The sequence below is a fragment of the Gouania willdenowi genome, chromosome 6, assembly GCF_900634775.1.
Source record: "Gouania willdenowi chromosome 6, fGouWil2.1, whole genome shotgun sequence".
Classification (NCBI taxonomy): Eukaryota; Metazoa; Chordata; class Actinopteri; order Blenniiformes; family Gobiesocidae; genus Gouania; species Gouania willdenowi.
Window position 1 is genome coordinate 56859353 of NC_041049.1, and position 21661 is coordinate 56881013.

Genomic DNA, 21661 nt, shown 5'->3' on the forward strand with positions numbered 1-21661 from the left:
GGTGAAAAACCAACTTATCCCTTATTATAAATTCTTCTTTAGGCACTAGAAGCATAAAAGTAAAGCATGGATGGACATTTTAATGTTTAAACTTGGATTCATTTAAATTATCAGTGAAGTAAAGAACAGTTGTTAAATATATAAGGCTTAAACAAACCCATAGGAGAAATGAGCTTTAATCCTAATAAATAAATAAGGAAAACAATTCTTCATGTGTGCTTTCTTTCTGATATATATATATAAATATATCAAATTTAATAAGTTGACAGATTGAAGTATTCATCATCTCCTGCTCAGTTAAAGCACAATAGGAACATTTATAGAACTTTTTTTTTTGCTGCAGTTTTTTGTTGTTGTTTTTTTTGCCCTGAGTATTAATTTAATTACTTTAGTGGTTAATGACATGTAAGCAATTTTACAACTATTTATCTTAAGTTTTTTAATTAATTAATTTGGCACCCCATCTTTTTGTTAATGAATACCTCGTGGATTCTGGGGGTGAGTATTGGCAAGAATGTTGCAACACAAAACGTATCGCGATACAATATATAGCGATATCGCAATATCATTGTTGTATAGGTTCATCAGAAGATATTGATTATTCAGAGGACAAATTGAGTCAATACTATTTGCTTCAAAACATCCTATTTATTATTTATTATTAGTGTTTTTGTACATTTTCACTGAACTTTCTTTTCACTGAAACTACTGTGTAGAAGTCTCAAAGTAACCATGACAACACAATGAAGGCATTGTAACAACTGTAATGAGAATATTAAGGATAAATCACCCTGAGTTACTGACAATGCACAAAAATAAGAAAAATGTATAATTTCTCCTATTGTATCAGTTTAAACACTGATCTGAACAAATTATATGAAAATAAAATGTCTGTGCATATATAAATATTGCAGGCATTACACACTGCCATCATAAAATCAAGTGCATCAAATAACTATCGCAACACTTTTAAAGCATTGTAACCACTGAAATATTGCACAAATACACAAAAATATTGATTAAATATTTTAAAAAATAATCCATTTTTGAAATAAAAAAAAAAGATTTAAAATCGGCACCCAAAAAATCGCGGTATATCGTGAAATCAATTTTTTTTATTCTCCTCTCTCAGAACTCACAGATTTAGTGCTTTAAATAAAAAAATAAAAAATATTCTGAAAGTTTTACCTTTTCTAACTGTTCCAATTCAAAAATAAATGACTAATAGTTTGAATACTGTTGACATTTGTAATTTAATAATAATTTGATCAAATTATAATAATTATAATAATTAGTTTGTTTTGTTTGGGTTTTTTGTGTGCGCGCGCTTGAAATCAAATAACATCTGTATTATTTAATTTTCAGGGGGGCGTGTCTGATATACTTTAATATTTGTATTTTTTTCTGTCTCTGTGAGATTAGATGTAACTTCTGTTCTGTGGGAACAAAGACACCTTTGGTCTGCGTCAGTCCTGGTTTGTCTGTGCAGGAAAAGTGTGTGTGTGTGTGTGTGTGTGTGTGTGTGTGTGTGTGTGTGTGTGTGTGTGTGTGTGTGTGTGTGTGTGTGTGCGTGTGTGTGTGTGTGTGTGTGTGTGTGTGTGTGTGTGTGTGTGTGTGTGTGTGTGTGCGTGTGAGAGAGAGAAGGTGGTGTTAGTGGGTGGAGGTGTGTAAAGAGGCGTGTCCCAGTCAGACTGTCACAGTAGAACCTGCTGTAGGACCAGAGCCTGCCCGGTCTCCTGTGAGGACGCACCGCCAGGCCGGGGCCAGAGTGATGAGGTCCGCACAGACACACACGGAGGTCCCGGGACCAGGGAGGAGGACCTCAGCACCAGTACCAGTACGGACCTGTGAGATCATCACTTTTTAATCCATGTCGTGCGTCACTTATTAGTCTCAAAAAGAAGCGCAACAGAAACTCGAACCGGAGACCAACTCTGGAGACGATGATGATGATGATGGTGGAGCCGGAGGAGGGGAAGGTCTCCGTGTGGGTCTGCCGGGAGGAGAAGCTGGTCTCCGGCCTGACGAAGCGCACCACCTGCTCCGATGTGGTCAAAGTGCTGCTGGAGGACCAGAACCTGCAGCAGAGCGTCTCTGCGGCCATGCTGTCCGGTCCTCCTCACTCCTACTGCGTGGTGGAGAAATGGAGAGGATTTGAGAGGATTTTACCCAACAAGACTAAAATCCTCCGGCTGTGGAGCGCCTGGGGGGACGAGCAGGAAAACGTCCGCTTCGTGCTTGTTAAAAACGAGGCATCGCTGCCCAACAACGGCCCCCGCAGCGCAGAGGCCCGGGTCGTACCGAGCCGGGACAGCGGCGCGCCGGGCGGCTTATTGCTCAAGGGCACCGGAAGGAGCGGCTGGGCCGCGGTGGCCGCTGCTGCCAGCCTGTCCCAGGAGAAACAGAGACGCATAGTCAGGAAGGCGTTCAGAAAGTTAGACAAAATGAATAAGAAGAAGGAGCAGGTGAATGTTTCTAAGGACAATAAAGGCTCAGTGGAGAAGATGGAGACCCTGGTCCACCTGGTGATCAGTCAGGACCACACCATCAGACAGCAGGTCCACAGGATCAAGGAACTGGACCGGGAGATAGAGCGCTACGAGGCCAAAGTTCACTTTGACCGCATCAAGAGACACGGAGTGAACTACGTGCAGGACACCTACAGGGTGGACTGCTCCCCGGAGGCTGGTGTCTCACCAGGGGACTGTAAGCGCAAAGCGGAGCGTCAGGACGCATGGCGCACGGCGGAGGCGCTGGTCCAGTTTGAGGAGTACACCCTCCGCTGTGAGGAGGTGGTGCGGCTGCAGGAGGAGCTGACGGAGCGGGAGGCGCTGGTGGAGAGCATCACAGGGGAGATCCAGGAGGAGCTCAACCGCAGGTGGATGAAGCGACGGCGGGAGGAGACGAGCTCGGAGGTGGACCAGGACCAGGACCAGGACTCGGACAGCACCGCAGAAGAAACCACGCTGGATCCAGATGTTAGAAGTCTGTCAGAGAACGAGCTGGCAATGGAGGAGGAGAGGATCAAAACACAGCTGGACACCAGTTTGTACATCGGTCTGAGGCTGAAGACGGACCTGGACGCCATCAGGGGGGACTTGGACCTGAGTCTGGCACTGTGGGAAACCAAAGAGAGTGAACTGTTGGACCTCCTGGCCAGAGTGGAAACTATGGAGCTGGAGCAGGCCAGCAAACAGGTGACTGAGGTGGGGGCAGGGGGCTCTGAGGCAGAGCCTGCTTCAGTGGAGAAGGGGGGAGGCTGGGTGGAGCAGGCCCGGGGTCTGTCAAAGGCCTGCAACACCAACGATGAGGACTCGGACACGGGTCTGAGCTCCATGCACAGCCAGGACTCTGACAACCCGCCTGTGTGTGAATCACTGGTGTAAACAAGTATGGAAACATGTTGAACTTTTATGCAATTTAAAGGCACTAACTCAGGGGGAGAGAAACCAGTGTTGGCCAGCATCTAAAAAACCGTTTGCAGCAATAATCTCATTAGTAGTAATAGTAGGGCTGGACGATATGGACCAAAACTCATAGCTCGATATTTTTTCTCAAAAAGGTGATATACGATATAAATCTCAATCATTTTATTTCAAATAAAGTCTTTGCAAAAAGACAATTCAGGGTTAAATTTGCTGATGCAAAATGCCACACAGGCTCATTTATTAACAAACAGCTGCACAATATGTCCCACCTTTGGCTTTTTAGGGACAGCACGTGTGAGTGAATTCTGTAGTGTGGCATGATTAGTGGTAGGCAGGGTTGGGGTCAATTACATTTTTCAGTTACAATTCCATTTTCAATTACCCCAAGTTCACTTACAATTCAATTACAGTTACAGTGACCAACATTTTTTCCAGTTACAATTAAATGAGAATTGTTTTTTTATCCTTAGAAAGTCAATAAAAATTGCGTTCTACATTACAATTACAATTAATCACAATTAATTAAATAAATAACTTCATAAAAGTTAACCTTCCTCTTGTGTTAGCTTTCTGTTAGCATCTCTTATGATGACAAGTTCTAAATCATCTGTAAAATACACTAAAAACAAATATCTATCATCTAATTTCTTTCCTGTCTATTGGTTTCCTTGTTAAGCTTCCTAATCAATGAAAATATAGGTTTTTAATATTTTTGGTGTGGGCGTCTGAGCCTTTTTTGTGCCAGTATACCCATCGATTTAAATTTTTTAAATGGTAAAATGTGTGAAAGTTTGATATGAATTATATTTTAATAATTGTTAACTACACATGTGAAGAACTGTACATAGAACGTGGTTCCCCCAGTTTTGCATTAAATTCTAATTGACCATTTTTATATAATTTTCATGGCAAATACATTTACAAACATTCATCTGAACTCAATTACAATTTAATTACGATTATGACAGCAACAGATTTTAAAAAAATTACAATTACAAATATAATTATGCCATACTTGTAATTAATTATCAATTACACGATTACAATTATAATTGGCCCCAACCCTGGTGGTAGGTCTATAGGTTAGGACGCATTCACTGATCATCAAACAGAAGCAGAGACTCCTAGAACAGGTATTTTGATACAAAATAAGATATAAATATGTATACATATGTCGATATAGGCAATATTGTAATTTTCTGTATCACCAAAATAGAAAACTTGATATATCTTGAATCTCGATATATCGCCCAGCTCTAAGTAATAGCACAATAAGCTTGAGATGACATCATGCTGCTTAGTAATTTAATATGCTTATAGGTTCTATGGTTGACCTTTGACATCCACGAGCAAACGTAACAAAGCAGCGTTTGTTGGAGACACATTCAGGCCGACTATCTGTAGCCCTCACACTAAGCTGAAGTTGTATCTGATCACAGGCGCACAAAGAGTTACCAGCTCACATTTGTCCGAGGGTCTGATAACAAGTGACCAGTCTAAGGCCGGGGCCCCATAAAGTCTGAAACAGGAGCTAAAAGGGCCTCAAACAGACGCTGTCTGATGAAAAGTCAAGTGTCGTCTCATGGAAAAACAGACCCAGAAATCACCAGTGGGACACTTTTAGTGATACAAACAGTTCAGATGCTGTTGTTCACACAAACACCAGCTTATTTTAAACCCTCATACACATTTATATCAGTGTTAAAATAAGCTTATGTTGCAACCACATGAAAGACAAACATTGGTTTTCATCCTAAATGCATCTTATTTGTGCCGTAAACCTTTGTTTATTTTACATCTCATGCAAAACGGAAGGGAATTCTCAGACTGTAGCCTTTACATGACAAAACTTTATTGGGTTTAGATTCAAAACAGTTCATACTTATTGCTTCTCTTAAATCTCTAGATTAGGACAACACATTTCTATTAAATGATCAAACTGGTGCCCTTTGATTTGATTTGATTTGATTTATTATTTCAACATATTCTCTGCTACTGCCCCTTTCTTGACACATTGGTTGAATTTGACTTTTTTTTTTTTTTTATTTTGATTATTTTGAAAAACCACCAACGAATGATTAGGTGAAATTCTGTTATCATTTTAAATTAAAACAACACCCGATCTTAAACAACTGTATTTCTATATTTTTACTTTGGGAAATATGAATCTAGTTGAACTAAAATGCAAAAAAATAAAATAAATTAGAAAATTAAAAAAAAAATAAACTGAGCTCAAACATGATGAAAAACTAATTCTAGAAAGAAAAAAAAAAATGTCTTTGGGGTCGCTAGAAATTCTTAATATCAAAACGGGGAACCACTGCACTAAATATTGTTTCTTTCCACTTATTTACAAAATGAGATTCTTCAAAACATGTGTTATCACTCGTTCATTCCATCATTATAGTTCTTTTTAAATAGTTTTATAAGCAAAATGTTGCAGTCGGACAAATACATATTATATTAGGTTTAGTTTCAAAACAGTTCATTCTCATCTCTTCTCTTAAATCTCCAGAGAAGATTAAAGTCAACACGTTTGCATTAAATGATCAAACTGGTGCCCATTGATTTAATAATATTTATTATTTCAACATATTCTGTGCTACTGGCCCTTTTCTTGACATATTCTTTGAATTTGACTTTTTTATTTTAATTTAAGTAATAATTTAAAAACCACCACCGAACAATGATATGAAACTGTTACATTTTCCCATACCATGCAGATGACTCACATAGACAGGTTGAGATGGGCTGTTTGATAATAATAATAATAATAATAATAATAATAATAATAATAATAATAATAATAATACAAGTAAAAAATAAATTCATAAAAACAGTTGTGAGGCAGTTGCTATATTTTTTATGAATAATTTGACAGTAGTTTTTAAACATATAAGCCACATTTCTACTTAATAAGCACAGAATAAATAAGTCCACTAACCCAGGGGTTTTCAACTGGTCTCACACTGGGACACACATTTTGCCATAGTCATTAAATCGCGACCCAAATTATAATTTTTTTTAAATAGCTGTTGAAAACACACACATATCTAATCTTTTTAAGAACATAAATCTATATATTTTCCTGTCCAACATGCATGTCACAGCATGCCTGTCAAAAGAAAAGTTTCTTTCAAAATAAAAGACAAGGCCAACATGAGAGGCATTAAGTATTTATTCATTTTTTCACCAGCTGTCCGCTACCCACCCAGTACAGGTCCGTGACCCACTTTTGGGTTCCAACCCACCAGTTGAGAATACACTAAACCACGCCCTAAGCATCTATTTTTCTACTGAATGAGGAGAATGTTTGATTTGGTTTTTAAATCCTAAAACGTTGCCAAACTAAACTGGAGCAGATGACGTGTGTCTTACTTTTTCAAACATTGTTCTTGAACTATTAAAAAAATATAGCATCAAATCATCTTCTGATGTGGCTCCAATGTGAGGGGATTTTAAGCTTAGGGAGGAAAAAAACGTTGTCAGTCTTTACCTGTATGAACAAATCCAGATGTTTGTTTCTATTTGAAATGGTCAAATCCCTTCAGTCGTCTTTGATGCAACTTTGATCACTGCGGCTTTAAACAATAACTTTATTAGGACTGGGCTCATTTATTAGGTTTAAACATGCGCTGCACAGCGTCGATGTGTGAGACTGTCCTTCTGTGTCGTTCAGTCTGCATATTTGTCAGGATGTCGTGCCGTCAGTTCTTAGATGTTTCGCCTTTGTCTAACTGTAAAATGTGACATGAAAAATGTGTGGAAAACATGTGTCTTTTCCCCAAAAACAAGCTGTGGAGCTACTAAAAGCTCCTCATTCTCTCACACCCAGCATGCCTTCTTCAGCAAAACCAACAGCTAATGCAACACAAGTTACACAACTCGTAAATACTGCAGCAGCATTGTGACACCAGTCCGCACATCAACACACAACTGTTAGTATTGGAATAAAAAGAGAAATGTGAAACTGGTGCACGAGTGGCTTTGCTTTATTCAGAGAAACAGCCAGGGGACCATATTTATGTTTCTACAGAAAATATTAAATGAGAGGCAAACAATCCACCCGTTGCATCATTAAAGGACACATTAAAGAGAATATTTTATAAACCCCAAAGGGAAGAAGAAATAAACATATTCAACATTTATCCAATTGTAAAATAACCAGAAAGTGTGTTGTTTAAAGGTGCAGTTGGCAATTCTTGTAAAAGTGACTTTTTTGTCATATTTGCTAAAACTGTCACTATGTAAAGACAGCATTACATGTAACTAGTAATCTGTATAAAAACAGTGTTTCTCAAATAGGAGTACGTGTACCCCTAGGGGTACGCCATGGCACACGGGGGTACTTGAGAAAGAGAGAGTGGAAAATGAACAAATAAAGTATTAGTCTAAATGATAAAAAAAAACTATAGAAATCAATTTTTTCAGGAGCCACTAAATCAGTGTTTTTCAACCTTGGGATTGGGACCCCATTTGGGGTCGCCTGAAATTTCTGAAATATGAAAATAGATTTTTGAAATGTGTTATTTATTTATTTATTTATTTATTTTTAATTAAAACAATACAATCTTAAACAACTGTATTTATATACTTTCACTTTGTGAAATATAAATCTAGTTAAACTAAAATACAGAAAAAAAAAAAAAAGTAAATCTGAGCTCAAACTTGATCAAAAACTAATTGTAGAAAAAAAATGTCTTTAAGGTCGCCGGAAATTCTGGATATCAAAACAGGGTCACGATCCAAAAACATGTTGGGAACCACTGCACTAAATACTGTTTTTTCCACTTATTTACAAAATGAGTCTTTAAAATGTGTGTTATCACTCGTTCATCCCATCATTTTTGCTTTATATTTGTTTTTAAATAGTTTTCTAAGCAAAATGTTGCAGTCGGACAAAGGGGGGTACGTGAGCAAAAAAACTGTGAGAAACACTGGTTTAATAGTTTGATTTGTCTTGTGATTTGTTTTAAACATTAAAATTGAGCTTTATGTTTTAGCTTAGCACACTAGAGCCAAGACAATTCTTTAAACAACAACAAAATGACATTATATATATGTAAAACAATAATGTGAATTATTTCATAATTATCAATTCATGTCAGCTCCTCAGACACGTTCATGATATTTGAAAAGGTCTTTGTGTTGGAGATGTACACGTCATGCACAGTTGTGTTTAATCATTGCTCCCTGTTTAATAAATAAAGTCCTGCATTAATAATGATAATAATAAGATAAAGAAGAGACTTGAATAAGTAAGAGCACAGCTCCAGTTTCTGTTCAAAGCATTATAACAAACTCACAGCTTTAATATGTCATGACAATTGATTTATGGAAATTCAACACTGGCAGAGCTAGAGTTAAAAAAAAAAACAACAAAAAACTATCCAATTTACTAATTCTCTTATATAGAAAATTATATATTATATTCTTCCTTTTTGCCAATACATTTTAACCCACAAAAATGTTAATAAACTGGGTCACATGGTCAATTTAATGAGCTGAAAATGCCATATTGCTGTTTTTTTAAAAAAAAATATATATGTTAATCCTTCAATTGTTTTCCTTCTTGTCAAATAAAATGCAATGGCCATTTTATTGGTGTATACAATTGTGGGTCCTAATTGGGTGCGTCACAGACTATATTCCAAAAAATTAGAATATCATGGAAAAGTTGTTTAATTTCCATAATTCCATTCAAAAAGTTAAACTTTCATAGATTATAGATTTAGGACCCACAATTTAAACAATTTCAAGTATTTATTTGTTTATTTTTACATTATTTGGGCTTCCAGCTCATAAAACTTACGAAAACAGGAATTCAAAAAATTAGAATACTGTGAAGAACTCACCATTTACTTTTCAGTTTTTGCAGAAAAAAAAAAAAGAGGAGAAGAAAGACTGGACTGTTGGAACAGAACCCAAGCTGCTTGAGGTCCAGTGTGAAATATCCACAGTCAGTCATGATTTGGGGTGTAATGTTCTGTTCTCTTCCTCACCCGTCTTCCTTCAAACCCTTGGACTTTGATTCATGAATGAAAGACACACTTTGCTTTAATGGACACGTTATTTTGGAATCAACTAAGTATGAAATAAAAAGAAAATAAGCATACATCAAGAAGTCGTACGTAATTTATCTCAAGTGACAGTGAAAGGTGTACACGGTGGGTGCGTGAGTCACTCAGACTTTTAATAACATGTCAAGGTAGCACAGTAGTGGACTCGGCAACTGCATAAAATGTCAGGAAATTCTAATGATTTATGTGATGAAAGAAAACCTTGACAGAGAATTACAGAAATGGTCAGAAAACCTTTCACAGGATTGTCAGTCAATCCTCTAACCCAGGGGTTCTCAACTGGTTTCACGCTGGGACCCACATTTTGCCACGGTCATTAAATCGCGACTCAATTTTTTTTTAGTTTGAAAATAGCTGTTGAAAACACACACACATATAATCTTTTTAAAATCATAAATCTAGGTATTTTCCTGTGCAACATGCATTTCACAGCATGCTCGTCAAAAGAAAATCTCCTTTCAAAATAAAAGAAAAGTACAACATGAGAGACATTAAGTATTTATTTGTTTTTGACCAGCTGTCCGCTACCCACCCAGTACAGGTCCGCTACCCACCTGTTGAGAATCGCTCCTCTGACCAGTGCTAGCTTCAGTTTCCTCCCAGTCTGTGATCTCACCTATTAGTTGGAAAGATCATAAAAACAGTCTAATTATTAGAGAAACCTCACGTCTTTGACACTGTAAAACATTGCATTGATCCAGGAACAAACCAGCTGCTGAATTACATTTTAATCACAAATCATCTGTAATATTTTGTGAGTCCCCTCTTACATATCTAGTATGAATGAATAAAGTTATGTCACTTCATTTTCTCTGGGTACTTCCGTAAGGGTTAGGATTAAGTAAAGACATGATTAATTGAAACAATATTGCATAAATTAAGAGGAATAGCTGATCAGCTGTCATATTTGATTAGTTTGAGCAATAGTGTAACATGCAGGGATGGGGTCTAATTACATTTTTCAGTTATGATTACATTTTAAATTACGCATGTTCAATTACAATTCAATCACTATTACAGTGACCAGCACTTTTTCCAATTACGTGAAATTGCAATTTTTATTTTTTAATCCTCAAAGTCAATTACAGTTATGTTCTCAATTACTTGAGTTTGATAACAATTAATCACAATTACGAAGCCTGAAATAAATATGTTAAATATTGTTAGCTTTCTGTTAGCATCTCTTATGATAACGGGTCCTAAATCAGCTGTAAAATACACTAAAAGCAAATATTTATCATCTAATTTCTTTCCTATCTGTTGGTTTCCTTGTTAGGCTTCATAATTATTGAAAATATTACTTTTAATATTTTTGGTGTGGGCGTCAGAGCCTTTTTTGTGTCAGTATACTCCTCAATTAACCATTTTTTAAATGGTAAAATGTGAGAAAGCATTTTAATAATTGTTAACTACATACAGTATGTATAGAGTTGTACATAGAACTGTAATTTGGTTCCCAAGTTTTGCGTTTAAATTATAATTGACCATTTTTATAGGACTGTCATGGTAATTACAATTACAAAGTCAATTATCTAAACTCAATTACAATTGAATTACAATTATGACAGCAACATATTTTTTTAAATTACAATTACAACTATAATTACACCATAATTGTAAATTATTATTATAATTGACCCCCACCCTGGTGACAAGCATTAAAAACCCACCCCTTTCTTTCCCATGCAACGCATGCTGAGCTCTGCCATGTGGGCACAGGAAAGCAAATGGAGACACGTATTCTGATTGGTTCATTACATGATGTTCACAAAAACACACCTTTGAATTAATGAGGCGATCATATCAGCACGACACAGCAAACTGTGTCCGCCTCCCTCGCTAAAGAGCAAAGCTGGATCTCACCACCTCCGACTAAATAACATTCAGCTTCGTCCTGCATTTGACATTAGTGCCATCTGTTCTCAAAATCTCACAAACAACACAATCTACCATCAGCATCCAGCTGGAATATTACATTTATTAACATTTTACATTCTCTTTAATAATATAGTAAAAAGTAGCTCATAATACTCAAAATTAAAGTTACTAGTTTTTCACCCCCCACGTTTATTTTTGGTAATAAATCTTGCCACGGTTCCCTTGTAATACAGTAAACATCTCATGTATAAACTTAAAAAGGAAGAGACCAAATCTTGCACAATTGTAACTTTATTTATTTTCCACAAAGACATCTGTATAAAATAAAAGGTTTGTCAAAATGTACAATTATATTTCAATACTTAAGTAAAATAACACCAATAAAATTAATAAAATTTTTTTTTAAAAAGTAAATATCTAAGTATAGCGAAATGCATGAACTTTATGTTTAATCTGATTGGTCGGCTATGATGTGATGCATTTGATTGTTGTCTGGTCATTTCATTTTCTTTGTAGTTTCACAATTTCCTTTGATTATTTTAAAACAAAATATAATAATTTACTCAGTAACTGTTGGGTGTAGAAATGTAATGTTACTTTACTTCTTTTAAAGGGGACATATCATGGTTTTAAATCCTTCCTTTTTACATATAAATCATACAGTTGTGGTCTATATAAAGTGGAACTGCAATGCTTGGGTCTGAATACCTCATTATTATAGCTCCACCCCTTTTCTACCCCTTTTCTGATGAGCTTCTGAGAGCAACTCGTTTTGGTGCGGTCTCTTTAAATGCAAATGAGACACTCCATACCCCGCCCCCTCTTCAGGTGACACTCGGTTCAACTCCACCCTGTTCGGCCATTTTTGTAGTTTGATAGAAGAGATATGGTTATGTAGCGGCGCATAAACTTTTTATTCACACGTTATTTACAAAATGTCAACAACAGAAGTCTTGTCCATCCAGCCTTACATGTTCCAGCCAGAGTCGGACCCGGTGGAGCGAGATGAAAATGAAGATGATGAACCTGCAGAACCCTAACAAGTGAGCTAACACAAGCACCGAGCTAACGCTAGCACCAAGCTAACGTCACGAAATGCATTTTAATACAGTCTTTTCAAAGACAAAAACGGCAAAATGAAATGACTAATGAAAACTTAAGACTTAAATTAAATCACGTAGGCCATATCATCAAGGATCTAAAACGAGCACACAGCGCTAACATATGAAGTCTGAAGACGGTGCAACTGCTAATGCTAACAAAACAATGACAGGGACGTCTTATCACACTTTTTAGCGTTATTTACAGCTTACCGAAGTGCTCTGTTCATCGTCTCCAAAGATAGAAGGAATTGAACCCTCAATCAGACAAAGTCTTTCTGTAAATCCTTCTTTATACTGGCAGAGGTTGCTGAAGCAGTCATCCTTGAAGTGCTTCACACACACAAAAATGACCTTACCCACAGATGTGGGTACATTTCTGTGAAAAATAAAACTCAACCAGGATCTTTGAAAAGGTTCTGATGCTGGGAGACGTTGTAATGAAGCGTGTGGGTTTCTACATCCAACAACCATACATCTGCATCCTGGAGCTTGGACTACAAAATAAAAGCGAGAAATAAAAATGGCGGATTCCTCGAAGTGTTTTCACCTGGAGTCGATGTCCTAATTTGGCAGTTCCACTGCAAATACTGTGATGTAATAGCCCAAAAAACGTAATAGAGAATAGATAAATCAAAACAGATTGAAAAATATGAGCAAAACAGAATATAAAGATATCTACGGAGCACCTGAAGAGAGTAATTAGATTTTTTCTGTACTTCTAAGCACTCTAAATATACAACAAAATGCATTTAAGGGCTAAAAAAGTGGATTTAGCATGATATGTCCCCTTTAAAACATTCTTAAGTACAAGTAAAATTATCAATTCGTAATGAAGTATCCATAAAAGCAATTCAGTTACAGTAACGTAGGTACTTGTAATCCATTACTTTCACTTCTGTAGGTCAGTGACTGGTGTAGTTAAAATAACCCTACAGTAAAATTTTCCTATGGTCGACAATGGGTAAGTGCACCTGGCGAACTGCGCGTGTGTGCAAGAATCTTTCTTTTAATTATGGTAGTAGCTATCTGTACGGTTACCGTATCAATATACCGACATTCTATCCGTACGCAGCCCCCCTATTTGGCCAGTTTAGGTCCCGTGACTAAGACTAAACCTAACCCTAACCCAAAAATTTGTTGCGATATTAGGTTATAACCTAACCCTAAGACGCTACGTACGTGTACTTCGGTAACCGTACCAATAGCGCTGGGGGTTTTCCATACGATGAATAGACACTTTCATTCATTTTTAGGGTTAGGGTTTATAGTAGGAAAATTAAAGGTAGCAAAATATTGTACGTATACGTGTAAATATTTACGACACTATTAGTGTGCATGCGCCCATAGGAAAATTTCACACGTAGGATTATTTTGCACTACACCTGAAAGCAAATGTTGTCTATTAAAAACCAAATAAAAAAAAAAAAGAAAAGAGGCTTGGTATTTGTGTCGACCTGTTTCAGACTTTATTGACGTGTCAAAGCTCTTGTTGATCCGGCTCAGTAAATGCCAAACAATGGTTGTAATTTCATGGCATTGTTCCTTGTTCACTGAAGCGTTTTGTCAGCAGATCATAGTACACCGTGTTGTTGTGAGCCACGTTATTATAGAATGAGGAAACAGACAAATTGGTGGTAAATGCAGCATATGTTGCTGTAGCCAACATGTAGAGAGCTTTAAAAACCAGTTGAAGATGGGGCGGGTGACGTTAGAAAATATGCCTGTGTGCACAGTGCGTCACTGATCAGGTATTTCTCCTGAGGGACTGTCGTCTCACAGCTCCTTCTGATTGCCAGCCTGTGGTTGTGTCTCATGTAAATGTGTTACTCAATACTCTGAATGTCACCTGAGAACAACGCTTTTATTTTGCACCACTCTCCCTGATTGTTAAAGAGTTAGCAGTGGTGGACTGGGACAAAAATTCAGTCCTGGTATTTTCTGTCCAGACCAGCCCACTACATTATTAGTGACACCATGTAGAAGCTGTTATTAAGTCAGTAATGCTCAACGTGTGGCTTTTTATGTCTTGATAATTATTCCCCCAGAAAACCTTTTTTTTTCCTTTGACCATTTTGTAACTCCATTTGTCCCATTTTGGCCCATTTCACTTTTTTTTCAGATTTTAGCTCCTTTTGCCTATTTTTTGTTCATTTTTGCAAGTTCTTTTTGACACTTTTATCCAATTTTTGTCTTTTCTTTAAAAATGGCCACTTTTCATCCAAATAAGCTAACTTTTGCCCAATAAATACCACTTTTTCCCTACGATTTGCTGCTTTTTGTTCCACATTTTTGCCCTTTTTCACTATTGTTTGCCACATTTTGCCCATTTAAGCTACCTTTGCCATTTCATACCACCTGACTCCTTTTTATTTGCCCATTAATTTGACCACTCGTGACTAATTTTGGCCGATTTTAGTCACTTTACCCTCTTTTCTTGCCACGTTTTTGACACTTTTCAACCATATCTGGCCACTTGTAACCATGTCTGCCTCTTTGTTTTACACCAGTAAGATGATATCAAGTTACTTTCTCTCTGTTACTTTCCATATGGCAGGTTCATTTCCCAAGGTTTGCCTGGTCTTTCCATGCCAGAGCCAGAATATGACAAGGATTGCTGTTCAATTGTTTGTTCCAAGTGTTCCCGAGTGTCAAAAATGACCTTGAGCAGTGGAATAAACTCAGTTATTATTACTGACCTGCAACTGTATCAAAATCAAGGGCGCTTAATCATTTCATATGAAAGATTTGAACATTTTGGGATTACAAATGCAGTCAAAATGTCCTCAGGTGAGTTTACTCTAAATTTATTAAATGATGTAGATTTGGTTTAAACCAGTAAAAATCTGCTAGAAAATAAAAATAAACAGATGTTTATGGTCAGAGAGAGAAAATGTAGTTTGAGAGGAAATTATAGTTTTAAACAGCAACAAACCATCCTTTCCACCCTGAGAGTTAGAGCATCTATGTGTGTGAAATAATCTACATGTAGACATAAGAATGTACATTAAAATAATTTCAACACACGTATATAAACAATCAGTGCTGGTCAGATATAAAGAATTGGACGGCTGAATACGTGCTTTGTACTTGATATGGAGAGGATTTTGTTGAGTTGGCATGTTTTGTAAAGTAGTGCCCTATCATATATTTTAAAGGTGTATTGGTTTATTTCATTTTTAAAAAACATTTTAGTGATTATGTTTCATAAAGATGTAAGGGTGCTGAATGTGATAACCATTTTCAAACTTACGTCTTTCTTTTTTACAATTATTGCCAATTTGTTTGTGCTTGCTTGATGTAAATAATAACCCAAAAAAATGTTTTAAGATTGAATCACATAAATTAAATTAAAATACATTTAAAGTTTTGAGCCAAACATCAAATGCAGAAATCCTTGGCAAAGACCCTTTCCTTAAAGGAGACTTGTAGGGGCGCCGATTGTAAAGTTGCATATGCTAAAATAAACAGCAACATTTAACAACAAACAACATTTAAAAATGTATGTGATTTTTTTTTTTATGTTACTTTTGACCAGATTTACAGTCATATTTGTGAAATTTGTGATATTTACATTTCTTGTAAAAATATGTCAATATTAAATCTAAATGTTAAATGTTAAATCTAAATTTAAAAAAATAAGCATTTAAGATTTACAATTAGATTTATATTTTATATATAGTCTATAGTTTATATTTAAATATAACATTTAGATTCAACATTTTGATTTATTATTTACCATTTAGCATTCAGATTTAGATTTAACATTTAGCATTCAGATTTAGATTTAACATTTATATTTATATTTAATATTTAACATTTAGATTTAAAATTTAGATTTAATATTTAACATTTAGATTTAACATTTAGATTTATTATTTAGCAATTAGATTTAGATTTAACATTGACATTATATTTTAAGTACCTATCACATATTTCACAAATGTTGCTGTAAATCTGGTCAAAAGTAACATAAAAAAAAAAAAAAAAAAATCACATACATTTTTTAAACGTGGTTTGATGCAAAATGTTGCGAAAAGTTGCTGTTTATTTTAGCATGTGCAACTTTACAAAAGGTGCCCCATAGACTTAAGCATGCTGCGAAGCTTGCATAAAACTCTCCACAAATCTTCAATATGGAAGTAGTTTGACCTTTTCCTTTCTGCAGATCAAATTAATAGACCCATGCACAAAGTCAAAGTAACAAAAATCAGCACTATTGATGTCTGCTATGTGAGAAATAAACCAGTCTTGCAGCTAATGGACTACAATCTTATCTTATTTTGTATATATTCCTGTAAATATCTCTGCTTTAAAACATCTGTAGGTAAAAAAACAAACATTTGCTCGTCACCTGCCGAAAAAAAAGCAAAGTAATCAAGGTACAAATAAGATTAAACCTTGTTTATAATTGGTTATTTGTGCAGTTGGTTTTTGCATCTTTGATGCATTCATTGCAACACAAATACACGTAATTACTCCCCAACCTAATGTTAATCCATACAACAAGGAAGGAGATTTCTATATACATGAGATTACTTTAAGACTAAATCTGTGCTATAGGACAAAGTAAAGCATTTTGCACTTGACCACCAATCCCTCAGCTAAAGAACGCCACTGACGCACAATCTGTTACTCAAAGGAATTAAAGTTAGAAGTATGGCTGAACACAAAGGGCTTAAACATGAACGCATGCAGAACAATTTCCCTGCATCCAGCTGTGATCCATCCAAAATGTGATTTCAGTAACAAAGGAAAAACCAAAAGTAGCTGTTGTATTATTGCAATGATTACTCTTACATTGCTGTCAACTGTAAGTTGCTTGTGTGTGTGTGCGTGTGTATGTGTGTGAGTCCTGGAGCCAAGCCTGTCACATGCTGTAAAGCCCATTCATTTCACTCATAAGCCTGCGTGTAATGTGACGTGACATCTATAGGCTGCAGGGGATTCTCAGTGTTTGACTGAGACTAATAAAGATGAGTAGAAAGAACAAGACAGTGATATTATCTGATTATGCAATCTTGTTTAAGCATCCTGTGTATATTTGAAGTGTTGGTGTTGTGTGTAGTACAAGGCCAGTTAGCAGCAGCTGCTCTCATTGTAATAGAAAAACAACATTACACTTTATAGAAGCACTCCTGAGAAAACGCGCTTGTGTTTTAATCCGTCCAAAGCAAGTGACTATGAAAACTTTGGTCAAATTAATTAAAGTCAGGTCAGGTTAAAGCTGATATCTGGAGTTTCTAAGAAATCTATGTTTATGTATGTTTCTTTTTAAATGCGAAAAAATACCGAACTAGTCTTTTATACTATGGTCTACTGCTGGTGGTCATTCATATACATTAATGTATATAAGTCCCGCCTTCGTCCTATAGACCCCTATACATATAGAAACAATCGCAGAGTGTGCCCAGCCAATAGGCTTCGACTTCCTGCTTTTGAGACAGTCAATCAAAGTGAATGCGGAACTGTGCACGGACACAAAACCACAACAGCAAACAGGTAAATATGATTTTGGCTCTTACCTGACCCATAGACCTATATCAATGCGACCTGATGCGACCTTATTATGTTTCGCAGTGCGCGTGCAGAAAAGTAGAGGCGTGGCTTCTAGTAGATTGCAGAGGCAGGGGGAGGAAGTGAGGCGGTTTAGGGCGGGACATTGAGACGTTTCTCAAAAACTCTAAATATCAGCTTTAAGTAAAGATTGTACTGGATTTATGAAGATTTCAAATATTACCACTGTATAATTGAGTTTTTTAAAGCGCAGATTTTCCAAAACTAGACTTTTTTTTAATCCACTCCAATATAAGAACCACTGTGTTGTAAGAGTATTGTACAGTATTGTAGGGGGGATGGATGGAGATGTTTTCTTAAGGATTTTGTTTTGTTTCTTTATTTATTTTGTTGTTTTTCTGGGCATCTGTGTATGTGTGGGTCAGTCCCTTATTGTGCATTGCACCCCCTGTCTTGTCAGTAAATGCATACATCAGAGAAGAACTTCTCTCTCTCATTCTGTTCTCTCACAGGTTAAGTCCATCTTCCTGATTACCCTTCACTACTGAAGGAGTGTTTGAAAACTGGAATGTGTCTCCTACTCTGTTGGTCTGCGTTGTTCTTTTGGATTCTGGTTGGTTTTGGTTTGGAGGTTTCAGGTTTGATTTTTTTCCAATGTCTTTAATTTGCATTGATCTTCGGTAGTTTGTTTTGAATTGTGTTTTTTTTTTTAAATCCCAGTCCGGTTCTCCACCATTACCTACACCTGATCCTGACAACTACCTAAGAATGTAGGGGAAGTACATGATATGATACAGCAGACAGCCTCAAGCCATAAATCCTGGGTTGATACAATATCCCACATTAGCTTAAGACTGGGGCCGAAGCAAGAGGTACTACAGTATATGCATTATTACCTCTGCCAAAGAAGGTCATATTTTCAGTTCAATTCAATTCAACTTCATTTATATAGTGCAAATTACAACAATAGTCATCTCGAAGCTCTATCACAATATAATATTCTTAAGAAAATAGAATAGATAACTAATGAAATTGATTGTGTTTAAGTTAAAAACATATTAAAAAGTTAAAACAACCAATCTGTAGTGCACAGATTCTCATTATTTAATGCTTGTTTTTTTAAACATAGATGTTACAACAAGGAGGTTTATGTTTCCTGCTAAAAGAAGTCATATTCATCACAATTTATGACTTCAGATTACCTGACAGTGTTACCAAAGTACAACACTACTATACACCATAGTATTGAGAAATTAAAGACCTCGTTGAGAGAAGCTCATAGTGACACAAACACAAGAACTAACGTACAAACCTGATTAGAAATGCAACAAAGTGAACTGCAGCAAAACCAGTAAATAAAAAAAAAGGTTTTGGTTCTAAAAATCTGCTGCATGAGTACAAACTAAGCCAAGCATGTGTGTGTGTGTGTGTGTGTGTGTGTGTGTGTGTGTGTGTGTGTGTGTGTGTGTGTGTGTGTGTGTGTGTGTATGTGTGTGTGTGTGTGTGTGTGTGTGTGTGTGTGTGTGTGTGTGTGTGCTCTGTTAAGTATGTGGGTGTTGTGTGTGTGTGTGTGTGTGCTGTTAAGGATGTGTGTGTGTGTGTGTGTGTGTGTGTGTGTGTGTGTGTGTGTGTGTGTGTGTGTGTGTGTGTGTGTGTGTGTGTGTGTGTGTGTGTGTGTGTGTGTGTGTGTGTGTGTGTGTGTGTGCTGTTAAGGATGTGTGTGTGTGTGTGTGTGTGTGTGTGTGTGTGTGTGTGTGTGTGTGTGTGTGTGTGTGTGTGTGTGTGTGTGTGTGTGTGTGTGTGTGTGCTGTTAAGGATGTGCGTGTGTGTGTGTGTGCGTGTGCGTGTGCGTGTGCGTGTGCGTGTGTGTGTGCGTGTGTGTGTGTGTGTGTGTGTGTGTGCTGTTAAGTATGTGGGTGTGTCCACAAGAACAAGCATTGCAGTGATGCAATACCCACCAAACACCCAACGTCATTTAGATGTTTTATTTGGGGTTAAATCTGGTCAGTCCATCTTAGCCACGATTTAGTCCTTTTTGGCCTTTTAGCCCCAATATAATAGTTGAAATTTAGTTGTCATTGGATCATCCGACTTGGTCCAAATATAACCCAATTATAGTTGTTGAAATAGACCTTTCACACAATAACCGGAAATACGCAATCGTAGTGTATGCGGACTTCCGGTAAATGTCAACACAGCAGAAAGCCGTACAATTTAAAATAGATCAGAGAGTCTACACAACTTCCCTCACGGATTTGCCAAAAATGAGCTTTGCCGACGTGGCAAGAGTCATAGAGGAAAACTCTGTTACCATGAAGAAAAAACTTAATAAAGGATTCAAAAAAATGTCACAAAGAATTTGTCCATAAGTATCAAGGTAAGTAATGTTAGAGAGCAATCAGGCTAACTGTTACTGAACTGCTGTTTAGAATAACAAAATGTACCTTTAACAAGCAGGAGGGGTAAGCTAGCATTAATAAATAGGCTACAACACAACATTATACAGTAACTAGGGAATTAGGCACAGCAACATGCACAATAAAGAATGCTGTTTATGCCTTTAACTCAGCTGTGGCAAAATAATGACAAACTGTTTTAGTGATTGAAAAAGACAACACACCACTCTACAATGAAGATATAACGGTAACGTTAAAGGAGGTGGAATTTCTTACCTGCGGGCGGCGGCGTTGCATAATCATGGTTCATTTTCAAAGCTTTCTTTGCAATTTCTTTTAACTCGACTCTTACTAACGTTAACGGCTGCCATTTTTGGCACCACTCATACACAGACTGCCTTTATCCTTTATTGGTGTAATCGTTCCAAGAAAAAAGCTTGGGGACAGACTTTGGTTTTAAGCGGCGAACAGTGATTCTCAAGATGTAGTCTGCAAACTACTCCCCTTTTTAATAGTAAATGTTAGTCCCTCATCTCGCCAAATGACCTGAACCCATTTTCATCTAGCTTCACTGTTTACAGGGAGCAAGTGGAACGATAGATAAGAATGCTTTTGGGCATTACAAGAACAGCCTGGGATGCTCGTTGCTTGCACCATCTTTGTTGTTTACCCGTTGCCCAGACCGCAACAGAAAGTAGGTTTCCACAACGATGGCGCATTTCCGGTACAAAATACGGAAGTTGTGTAAAAAGTCTCTTGGGTTGTTATTAATCTATCCAACATAGTGCAATTTTAGCCCAAGTGTAGTCATAGTATTTGAGTTGCTATTCGGCCGTCCAACTACCTTAGGACCAAATTTTTTCACAATATACTCATAGAAATCAAGTTGTTATTGGACCTTCCAACTATGTACTCAATTCTCATTGAGTACATAGTACTATGACCAGAAAAACACGGCTTTACACGTTGAATTTTTTAACCAAATTTTGACACAGTTTAGACGTGTGGCAAAAACTTCTTTTCAGTGTCTTTTCAACCATAATTTGCCCATGGTTATGATGAGATGAAGTGAGGAAGTCATTATAAAAAGCTGCAACAAAGGCAAAACAGAAGAACAAACAGCGGATTAAAGGAGTCTCCCTCAGCTTGTGCTGATAAAGAAACACACAAACAGCTGTCCAGCCTCTTTGTGTGCGTGAGTGTTCACATGCAGTGGTGTGTCCAGTTAATCCCTGATCACAGCTTCTAGACGGACAGATTGC

At 36.7% G+C, this 21661-nt stretch overlaps 1 protein-coding gene across 1 annotated transcript; it reads left to right on the top strand.

Moving 5' to 3' along the window:
• The first annotated feature begins 1649 nt into the window (after positions 1-1649).
• On the top strand, positions 1650-4042 carry LOC114464712 (ras association domain-containing protein 10-like). The gene has a single exon (XM_028449197.1). It carries the CDS (start codon positions 1944-1946, stop codon positions 3384-3386), a length of 1443 nt encoding a protein of 480 aa, XP_028304998.1. The 5' UTR covers positions 1650-1943; the 3' UTR covers positions 3387-4042.
• The last annotated feature ends 17619 nt before the right edge of the window (positions 4043-21661 follow it).

Bases quoted from the DNA above. Each gene is read 5' to 3' on its own strand.
- LOC114464712 (XM_028449197.1), top strand. From the start codon at position 1,944: ATGATGATGATGATGGTGGAGCCGGAGGAGGGGAAGGTCTCCGTGTGG.